Source organism: Clarias gariepinus, chromosome 9 (genome assembly GCF_024256425.1).
Source record: "Clarias gariepinus isolate MV-2021 ecotype Netherlands chromosome 9, CGAR_prim_01v2, whole genome shotgun sequence".
In the NCBI taxonomy this organism is placed as follows: Eukaryota; Metazoa; Chordata; class Actinopteri; order Siluriformes; family Clariidae; genus Clarias; species Clarias gariepinus.
The window spans coordinates 32384781-32396238 of NC_071108.1; the positions used below are offsets into that span (position 1 = coordinate 32384781).

Genomic DNA, 11458 nt, shown 5'->3' on the forward strand with positions numbered 1-11458 from the left:
CTGCTCACTCACACACCGTTGGGCGCGGGATAACACACTCGAAGGACAGCGCTATCCGCTACTTCCACTTGCGCAAGTATATTAGTTGGCGGTAGATCCGTGATTAATGTGGGAGTGCTAAGCACCTCTCATCCCTCCCCTCTGAGAGAGCTCGGCCAATCAGCTCTCTCTAGACCTCCGGCTGCGAGCATCACCCGGGAATCGAACCAGCGATCTCCGGATGATAGGACAAACACTTGATGATAGGACAACCCAAATATCATTATGATTAATATAGATCCCTTATGAACCCTAGTTTTCAATTTTATTCTGTTGCCGCATTTTAATGATACATTCTCTCCTTTGGACATGGAATGTTTCCTTACCAGCATCCAGGGCTTTTGTTATTAAAAAAACAAGCCAGTTACACATTTTGCTCATTTTATTATATTTTGTTTAGGTTGTCCTTTTTTTTTATTTCTAATTCTGTCACCTTTTACCCGAAGTGGACAAAGTACATAAATCCTGTCCTTGAGTAAAGGTAGAGATTCCCTAGTGCATGTATTATTCAAGTAAAAGTAAAATCCCCACATTTGCTTGTGTACTTGAGCAACAGTTTAAGAGTACTCATCTTTAATTTTACTTAAAGTATTAAATGTACAGGGCTTTTATTCGCTCATAGGAACATTTGTCATGACAAAATTCCCACTTCAAATACTACACACCACTACATACCACGCGCAAAAATGTGGTTAAGTAAAAGTACAGTACAGTTATTCGATGTACTATTAAATGAGGTAAAAGAAATAGGTGTCCTCTAATAAAACTACTCAAGTAAAGTATAGATACTTGAAATATATTTTTAAGTGCAGTGATGAAGTACATCCTCCGGTTTTTCCCTTTCGCCACACTCTGTCCCGTCGCGATCTGCTGAGCGTCCTGTTTTGTCTCATCTTTACCGCTTGCGGTGTAGGTGTTTGGAGAAAAGGACACAGACGGCTTCTACAGAGCGGAAGTCAGTGGCAGGAGAGGCCTCGTCCCCTGCAACATGATATCCGAGATCGAGACAGAGGACGGTGAGATGATGGACCAGCTTCTTCAACAGGGCTTCCTACCACTGAACACCCCAGTCGAAAAAATCGGTACATTAACTTTGATTCCGCTTTATCAGCTATTCCTCTAGGACTGTCCCCTTTTCCCTGCTTCTTTGTCTCCTAATTTGATTGTTGTTCTATCCGCGGAGCCTGAATCATTCCTTTTTCTGGTATAAAAATAGTTTGCTGTCCAATCCTATGCTTGCTTGCACTTTACACCCTCCTCTCGTTTTCTCTTCCTCTTCTGCTTTCAAGTGAACTGTGATCAGTTTAAAGACGGCCGCTCACTAAATCGCAGATTTCGGAAATCCAAGCGAGGTTTGTTTTCCCTTCTGGTTTCCTCCACCCTCTATTACGTCATTCCTTGATTTTTTCAATAGGAAGGTGGCAGAAAAAAAACATTCTTCATCCAATACGTTGCATGTTTATCTTACTTAATATTTCAATATTTATTATTCAAACAGTTTGCTTACCATTTTCCTCACCTTTATTCTTTAGTTATTTTATTTAGTGCATGTGATATTTATTTTATATTGTCCTTATTTTTATACTTGTTCAAGTTTAAACTATGAGTTAATATTTGTATAAGTATATATATTAGATTTACATACAAACTTTTTTTGTATTGTACATGACATGTGACACAATGTCCATGTCAGTCAATATGTCTGAACACACGCTAGATGGAAAAAATCTCTAATAGTAAATTATAAAATATTAAAATCTCTAGTATTTAAATATAATATTCAGATAGCAAATCTTGTTCTTCAAAGAATCACAATGCAAATGAAATCGTTATAATGGTATCGTGATAATTTAGTCGTCCCTGGTGATTCCCATCCTTACTTAGCATGCTAAATGTGATAACAGTCTCACTTTAGCTGTACTGGGTCTTTTATTTGGAATACTTTATCATGCCTGAAGAAACTGATCACATTTTCAATAATAAAAAAAAGCTAGAAGCAATATTTAAATAATCACTTCGTAATGTCTTAGCCTTTTGTGAAGTTTTTTTGTTTCTAGCTACAGACTCATTTCATGAAAAGAAAAGTTTATTCTGTTCATTAAGTCAACTGTTTTAGATGAACGGTTAAGAGCTGATTCATACTTTTTGATGTTTTTCCCCTTCTTTGTAAATAAAGGCTTACTGTTTTAGAATACTTCAATTGAAATGCTTCATAGAGAAACTTTGGAGTTATTTGTGAGCATGAATGGGGATCAGTCATCAGGAAGCATAGAAATAAAATGAATAGAAGTGAGTGAATCATCTACAGTAAGCACGGATTCAACAGTACAGTAACATTAATGCAGGGACGTGCTTTGTATTTGTACTGCCCTGCGCATGGAAACACATGGTTACCCTAAAAATTGCAAGTTGCTAACTTAAGCAGTTTTTGAAAAGATGAAAAAAATGGCCATTTTTCAGCGTGATACTCCTCGCTTCAAACAATAATCATTTAAAAAGGAAATGATTTATATGAGAATTATTTATGAGTATTAATACCAAAATAGGTGTAAGCTTCTAGAAGCATATGACATGTAAAAATGTTGCTTAAATTAATGCATTTGAAGGTGATATTAGGGATTTCTTTCCAAAAAAAAAAATCTGTAGTGTCCGTAACCACGTCAAATCCACGTTACAATATCTTAACAAGTTTGCATTTTAGAATAATACACTTTTTATGTAAAAACTAAATTGGCCAAGTTTTATCTGAATGACAATTACTGTAAGATCGTTAAATGATTTGAATTTTAAAAAATGAGGGACACTACAGACATAAAAGGGCATCTTTTTATCTGATTAAAATATAAATAAATAAAAAAAATACTATCTGAAAATTCACTTTTTTACTTATACCATGTATATAGCATTCAATCGACCAATACCATGTTTTGGTTGATTAAAAAAAACGGTGCCAAAAGGTTGCATTAATACGCCTGCTTGGCTAAGACGAATAATCCTACTATAAACTAATAAACTGAAAAATAATTTCTCTATGTTGACGTGTGTTACTGTCGTAAGTGGTGTGTTCTTATACATGTGTCATTTATGTTGTTGTCATGATGTATTATATATTTTTTTACATTTACATATTGTACAAAGTAATCAGTTTTTTAAAGCATTATTAAATTACTCTTCCTCTGTCTTTCTCTTCCTTCTTGTTTTATCCACGTTGTCTCCATTTTCACCTGGTCTCAGAGAGGAACAGGAGGAGCGGACGGCACCCGATGTCCACGCGCCGGATGGTGGCTCTGTATGACTACGACCCCAGAGAGAGCTCGCCCAATGTAGATGTAGAGGTGAAAAAAATCTCCATGATACAAACACGTCCTATCAGTTTTCGCCAAATTAAAGAAAAAAATAAATTAAGGAAGGGAAGGCACTACTTCCTTTCGAGTCTGATGACCTTGGTGTTAATATTTACTATTTAGCTACAGTAAGTAAAAGGGTACCCATTTTGGCACATTTAAACGTAAGTAGTAACATGTCAAACTTGTGAGCTTGATGTTTTAACATGAGCTATTTGCTAATTAGTGCATCAAATATACACTCACGTGCTACATCAGTAGACGCACCAGGCAAGTACAGGATTAGACCCAACCCCCTTTTGCCCCTTTTGCCTTCAACAAGAGGCTGGAAACATTACTTGCATCATATTGATCACACAGTAATGCTATAGATGCCAAAAGTTCTGTACTGGATTGAGATCTGGTGACTGTGGAGGTCATTTGAGTACACTGTCATGTTCAAGATGATTTCATTGAGATGGGTGTAGCATCTGTTATCACCCAATTTTGGTCAGCCCATGCGAGTTGTAGCTTCAGGTTCCTGTTTTTAGTGAGGTGTGGCGTGGTGTGGTCTTCTGCAACTGCTGCAGATCTGCTTCAATGTGTTGTGTGTTCAGAGATGATTTTCGGCGTACAGTAGCTCCTGTTTAATGAGATGTTATTTGAGTTACTCTTGCCTTTCTATTACCTCGAACCAGTCCAGCCATTCTCCTCTGACCTCCGGCATCAGCAAGGTAACCCAGAGAACCCCCTCGCCCCCCCACTCCCATCAGCAGATCAGCAGTTTCGGAAAAACTCAGACCAGCCCGTCTGGGTCCAGCAACCCTGCCGCATCTTTCCTCTCCATCCTGATGCTCAGTTTAAACAGGTGTATGTAATATCACTATGATAATAATAGAAAAGGAACTTGATGTGAGCCACTAGAGGGTGCTAGTCACTCCCTTAGCAGGGAAATTCAGCTTCCTGGTTTCACTAGTAAATAAAGGTATCATCAACAACATCTTTGTAACATCAAGCTGCGTTCCATTCCGACGTGTACTTCACAGGGTGCTCCGTTTGCAGGGAACGCCGGAACACCCTGCGTAGTCACCAGCACAGACGTCACTTCCTCCGTGTGTTACCATGGTAACATGAGCGCCTGGGATGCCTGTCACTGCGACTGTGCATATTTCACACTACAGATATTAAATATTTATTCAAACAAAATCTGATACCATTATAAAATATATACTACTAATATGTAGCACGTATAACGTATAATATAAACTATTGATTATTAATAATAAAATAATAATTGATTAATTTTTTTTTACTAAAAAATACTATACTATAAAATATAATACTACGAAAGTCTTGATTAAGTTACAATTTTAATTGTTGTGCCATATTAATATGACGTCATCCCAGACGCAATGACTTATGGGAAAATTTTTATTTCCTTTTCCAGTGAAGTGAATACCTGTTGTTTAGTTGTTCACACTTCCTTTTGAACCTGTTTGAAATATCTATCGAATCGCTAACTAGGAATCCCAGCTGCTTCTGGTTATGACATACTACACTACCTTGCATAAGTATTTACCCCCCTTGAACTTTTTCATGTTTTGTTCCAGTGTTTCAACCAAGATGTAAAAAGGCAATTCAATCATACCTGTATGTCACAAATCTACCAAATCCTATACTATCACTAGTGTGTGTGTGCGTGCGTGCGTGTGTGTGTGTGTGTGAGAAAGAGAGAGAGAGAGAAGGCTTCATCACTATGGGTTGTAAATTAAATCAGTGTTTTCACACAGTCATTAATATAATAGATTTTTTTATTTAATGACTTTTTAATAATCATTTTAAATGTCTGACACACGGGCTAATGATTTGACAGATCTGCTATTGACCAGGATATGAATCATATATCAGTGTAAAAATACATTAGGGGGATATATAATGTGGCGTTAAGCTTTTTTTAAGGAAATAAAGCATACATGTGTGTGTGTGTGTGTGTGTGTGTGTGTGTGTGTGTGTTAGCAGTAAAGCGCTAACGTAATAACCCTTGCCTTGCGTGTCGTCTTTCTCAGGCCGAGCTGACCTTCTGTGCCGGAGACGTGATAACAGTATTTGGGGAAATCGACGAAGACGGGTTTCATTATGTGAGTACACTACAGTGTGATGGATTGAAGTGGTTCGATAACTTTATGATAGACAAAAAAGAAAGTTTTTAGAGATATGTATTTACATTTTAAAGGGAAGGTTACATGTATTCAGAGAGAGAGAGAGAGAGAGAGACGGTATGGCAGATTGGGTTTTTTGTTTGTTTGTTTGTTTGTTTGTTTTTTCCTAAGCTTTTGAAAGTAAAATCTAGTGCAAATTTTAGCTTCGGGACAGTTTTTTTTTTTTGTTACATCTTAATTTAGCTTTACAACAATGAAGCTAAAAAAAACATTTAAAAAGTTTTGCTTTGCTAATGGAGTCTTTGAGTAGCTTAATGATATCTTCACTCATCATCCGGTCGCTCATTATCTTCACCGCTTATCCATATATGTAGTGATGCAGAGGGAATAAAGACTATCCAAGGGCACAAAGCGGGGTACACCCTGAATGGCACGAGCGCGCACACACACACACACACACACTATTATTCTTCCCTTGTTATACTCGGTACACTCTGGCTCGTTACCTTTTATGCAACACTTCCCCCTAGTGGCCGCATTTACATTATTTGCATCTACGCGAACACAAACACAAGCTTGCCTATGCTCACGCTTCAAGTCTTCACGCTTCAAGTCTTATTTGTTGAGTGTGTGTCACGTGTTGTCACTCTCAGGGCGAGCTGAACGGGCACAGAGGTCTGGTGCCCTCCAACTTTCTGGAAGAAGTGCCTGACGATGTGGAGGTTTTCCTCACCGAGCCACAGGATCACCCAGGCAGGACCAAGAGCAAAAGGGTACACCCCGTTTCACAGCACTAGCCCTCTCTCAATCTCTTTCATCCATCTGCAATTTCCCCTTTTCTCTATGTCTCTCTTTTTTTTTTTTTTAACCTCTTTCCTTTTGTTTTGCACTTGATTCTTTTCCTCCTCTCCGTCTGTGTTTCGTGTTGTGTGGCGGCTGACGATTAATTCATTTATTTATTATAATTTTATTTATTTGTTTATTTATTTTACATTTTGTTGGATGGTTAAAGAACACATTTAAAGGCTACGGAGATGTACCAATCTTATATTTATGTTGAAATCTGTTCGAAAGACTCAATGGGAGGGAGCACGTGTGTGTTATAAAAAGATGAAAGATGATACAGTATTCATGAAGCATTGTTTAAAGATAAAGGCTATTATTTTGTAAATGGGGGCGGGGAGGGCGGGAGGCGGGTACACCACAGACTCTTCATGCTATTTATTCAGGATTGTAAGAGATACTTTATGAATATGAGTGTGTTTCATTGATCTGAAAATAACTTTCTAATAGAGGCAATAGTTTTGATGTACAGAAAGATGAAACCATGTAGAACTGCATGTCTCCCCCCCTTTTTTTTCCTTCCAAAATGCTTGATTTCCTGGATATCATGATTATTATTATTTTTTTTATATATATTATGCAAAAATGATTGAGACCAGTAAAAAAGGGGGAAAAAAATACACTTTTGTATATGTTTCCAAAATAACTTGTCTTTTGTATATTGCTGATATTTAAAGACTGAGCTTGAACTGATTGTAAGTAGATAAAGAGATTATAAATTGGAGAGTGATTTTAAAAATATATATAGATTTATGACTAATGTAGATTATGACTAATGTGCTGGTTTATGAGAGAGAAAAAAAATATGAAATGATCACTGTTTTTGCTCAGAGGTTGTTCTTGTACTTTTTTTTTTTCTGACTCTCTCATGTTCATTGTGCACACTGTTGAGATGCATTGCATCATGCCGGTTGTTGTTGTTGTTGTTATTTTTTATTTTTTTACTTTCTTTCTCCTTCACCCGCTTGGCAAACCAGAAGAAGAGCGTTCATTTCACTCCGTAACGGCTCTGTGCGCCTCACGTAAGTGAGCGACTGATGATACCGAGACTAACGCTGCCCTCGTCTAATGCAGGTGACATGGGTAGCCTTTAACATTAACCCCGCTGACAAAGGGGTGCACACACACACACACACACACACACACACACATCAGTTAGTTGCAATATAGACACGCTTTACATTTACTCAGCTTTGAAGACACAAAAATGTTTCAAAGTTATAAGCTGTCGTGTGCAGAAGTTAGTACCCCCTCTATTGAATTTTGTGTGTATTTTGTGTAAAATTGTGTCTCGGGATTCTGCAAATACAACCCCAGACAAACGACACCAAAAAGTTTTTTTCACCGTGCACCGTGACTTATTTAACAATGAAGGAAACCAAAAAGAAAAAGTCTGTGCAATACTAAGTACCACCCCCCGATTCAGTAGCTTCCTGTATCACTTCATCAGTCTCACATCATTTTGGTTCGTTCTTCTTTACAACATTACTTCAGTTCATTGAGGTTTTTGGGCATTCTCTCATTTTCTCATTCTTTTATGCTCTCATGCAAGCTCTGTGAAGGTCCCACTACAGCATTAGATTGGGTTGAGGTCTGGACTTTGACTCGGCCATTCCACAACCTTGATTTTTCCTGATGTAGATTCAGATCATTGACCTGTTGCATGACCCAGTTTTGACCTGTCGGACATGCTCTGGTATACTGTACGGGAGATTTCATGTTCAGCTAAATGACTGCAAGGTGGCCAGGTCCTGCGGCTGCAAAAACAAGCCCAAAGAAATGACCCTTCACCGCCATGCTTAACAGTGGGTATACTGTATACAGTGTTTCTGATAAGAGGTTTTTGCACAGGGCATTAATGTTGAACAACTTCAATTTGGCGTCATCTGTTCATAGGACAATGATCTAGAAGTCTTGTGGTTTGTTCAGGTGCGGTTTTGCGAACCTCAGTAGTGCTTCCATGTTGTTGTTTTTTTTGACAATAAAGGCTTTCTCCTGGCAACGCTTCCGAACAAACTGTACTTATTCAGTCGTCTTCTAATTATGCTGTTATGGACTTTAACATGTAACATGTTCAGTGAGGCCTGTAGAGTCTGAGATCTTTTGTATTTTTGTATTTCTCTGAGCGTCGCACGGTCTGACATTGAGATGAATGTGCTGGGACTCCTGAGAAGATCTTAAATGCTTTCCAGTTGTGAATCTTTCTCATTGTAAAACATTGAACTCCAAATTGTTTGGAAATGGTTTTATAGCCCTTTTCACATTAATGTGCAGCAACAGTTGCTTCTCCAAAGCTATTGCTTATGTCTTTCTATCTCTTGGCGTTGTGTTTACACACATCTGAATGATCCAGATCAGCCAATCTTTCTACTTTTATAGAGATCTGCACACCTGCAGATAATCAGCTAATCAATGGCTGAATTGATGTGGAAGAAGTAACGGGGTACTTGGTATTGCCAGCATATTTCTTTTTATTTTTATTTTTTGGTTGTTTAATTTTTTTTTAAAAATATAATGGCACAGTGAAAAAAGTTACATGTTGGTCGTCTAAGGTTGTATTTGCCTAATACTGAGACCTGCACTGAACAGATGATTTTTTTTGCACAAAGAGACATTAACCATTAAAAGAGGGGGCACTAATTTTTTTTTACATGACTGTAGTTACTCAGGTCACATGATCTCAGTAAGAAATATCTTTATAATGATGCTATGATGACATCAATAGTGATTAATGGTTGGGTACCTAACTGTAGTCACCCAGCCAAGAAGTTAGTTCTTGTCCTATAGGTTTACATTAAAACTACAAGCTACCTGTAGTGGTTCATTTAAAACATCAGCCCTGGACTAAAGTCGTAGGTGAAGCAGCAGTGGGTCAGAGCTTACATTTTTCTGTAACGAGATGGTTGTAGGTTTGGATCCCATCACTGCCAGATGTTCACATAAAACGCGCGCATCTCATCAGACATGAATACATCCTCACTTACTGGTACTTTTTCTAGCCACACTCTTGCTACCTCACATTTATCGAAACGCAGAGAACGAGAAAAAAACCCTCCCCCCCGAGCTCTGCATTAGACGGGCTGAGCTGGTATCTTCAGTCGGTTCTCTGGGTGTTTGTACATGACAGTGTCCGTCTCATTGACTCCTGCTGTAAATCATGGCTCAAGCTACATGGGCCCTGTTGCACAGCAGAGGTCCGAGGAGTTTGAGCTGCCTCTTCCCCTCTCTCCCTCCCTCCTCGAACAACCCCCCTCTCCCCACCTCCCGTAGCGTGGACGCCCCTGTAGAGACGATCCCTTCTCCCTTCCTGTCGAGAAGCTGCGCACCAGACAAGACCTGACTCATCCAAAACGGGCCAAGTCACGAGGAATTGGGACACGGGGTGACGTCTGGGGTGCAGGGTTTCTCTAAGGAACGGCCAACAAACACCAATAAAACCATTTCTGTCCCTTTTAGAGAGTAGATGTCCACCATCAGCATTAGTTTGTCACATTGTTTTATATTAATCAAAAAATTTTTTTTACTTCTTCTTTTCATTTTAATAGTTTGTTAGACGGTTAAGATGTTTCAAATGTGTGTTTTAAATCAGTTTTAATTTGGCTTCAGGTCCCTTGGCGAAGTTACCAAGCTGAAAGGTGATAGATTACATCAGAGACTGGTAAATTAAAAACTCGTCTTTTTTCCTCTTTATCACCATTAATTTGATCTAAATATAATATTTTAATATTACACATCCCCACATGACCCTGAAGGAGGTGCGAAGGAGTTAGGGATAAAGAAGGGATTGTGGAACGCTTCCTGGCCTTTATTACAGCTGAGTCATATTTAGAGAGGCGTAAGAGATCGAGACTTGCGTCTTTTTTATTTATTTATTTATTTATTTATTTATTTATTTTATTTCCTCTACAGAATGTGTGTAGAAAACCACGATTATATCTAATTATAGATATACACATTAGACCACTAGATAGTGAGATGCATTTCCTTTATGACCTTACACGGTTTCTGTTTCGAAGATGCATTTTTTCCCGCTGTTTTACAATGATGTGACGTTGATCTAGACGTTGACAAGCGAATATCAACGACTCTTTAGTTTCGCATTTAACTTGAGGTGATGTTGCTGTGAAATGTGACCAAATCAGCTTTTTTACGTCCAGCTATCTCTGTGTCTAATATGTATATCTACGATCCCAATTTACACTGTACCCCATTAAGACGAGACAAGAAAACTGTGTATTATTATTATTATTATTATTATTATTATTTATAGAAGCGAGAATATTTAAAGCACCTTTTTATGCATTTTTAATCCCTCTCAATCGTAGCACCTCAAAAAAAAATATATATATTTTTAATAAAGAGACCTAAGAACACTTATTTCATCTATTTGGAACAAATGCAGACAGTGAAGATAATTACTCAGTCGTTATGTGTCATGATTTTTTCCCTGTGTACTGTACGGTGGCCCTGCTGGGACAGAAAAGACTTGTTGAAGATGGAGGGTTGGATGTGCAGTGGGATGCTGTGAGAGAAAATCAAAAACCATAGCGCTGTATTATCATTATTACTTTTTGTATATTTTTTTCCCCCTGAACTGTCCCTTACGGGTCTCTCATTAGGTTCCTGTGGAAAAAGCGGGGGGCTTTCTGAGACGAAGCGCCACCCCTACGGAGCGCCCCCATCTCCAGGGCTCTGTCCCCGCCTCCCAGGGGTCAGGGATCCCCGGCGACCTACTGTAAGAAACAAGGATTTACTCTCCAGAGGGGAAAAAAACTGTTGAAAAGACTTGGTGCTGTGAAATATGGGTGGAGTCACTTTTACATCTTTTCCTCCATTTCTGTTCAGGGATTTGGGCGGAGATGGGAAACAAGAAACGGGAAAAGCGGGAACTAGGGTTTTCATGACCACAAACCAAACTAGTCGAGCATTTTTAGACTTTTGAATGAGCCCGGCTTCATTTCTTTACCCCAAACTAAACAACAACAAAATCTATGAGTACAGCGTGAGTGGATGTGTAGTGAGAAACGACACCAATCAGAGCTCTGTGTTTAAAGATGTATGCAGTAAGAAAGACTTTAAAGACTTATCACCTAA

General features: G+C 38.5%; 1 protein-coding gene across 1 annotated transcript in view; it reads left to right on the plus strand.

Annotated features, from left to right (window-relative positions):
- Positions 1–7498, plus strand: part of rimbp2b (RIMS binding protein 2b) — a 46111-nt gene extending 38613 nt beyond the window's left edge. The window contains exons 16-20 of the mRNA XM_053504761.1: positions 953–1121; positions 3274–3374; positions 5429–5500; positions 6175–6294; positions 7342–7498. Coding sequence (XP_053360736.1) covers positions 953–1121; positions 3274–3374; positions 5429–5500; positions 6175–6294; positions 7342–7368 — 489 coding nt within the window. The 3' untranslated portion in view covers positions 7369–7498. The remainder of the gene's footprint in view (positions 1–952; positions 1122–3273; positions 3375–5428; positions 5501–6174; positions 6295–7341) is intronic.
- The last annotated feature ends 3960 nt before the right edge of the window (positions 7499–11458 follow it).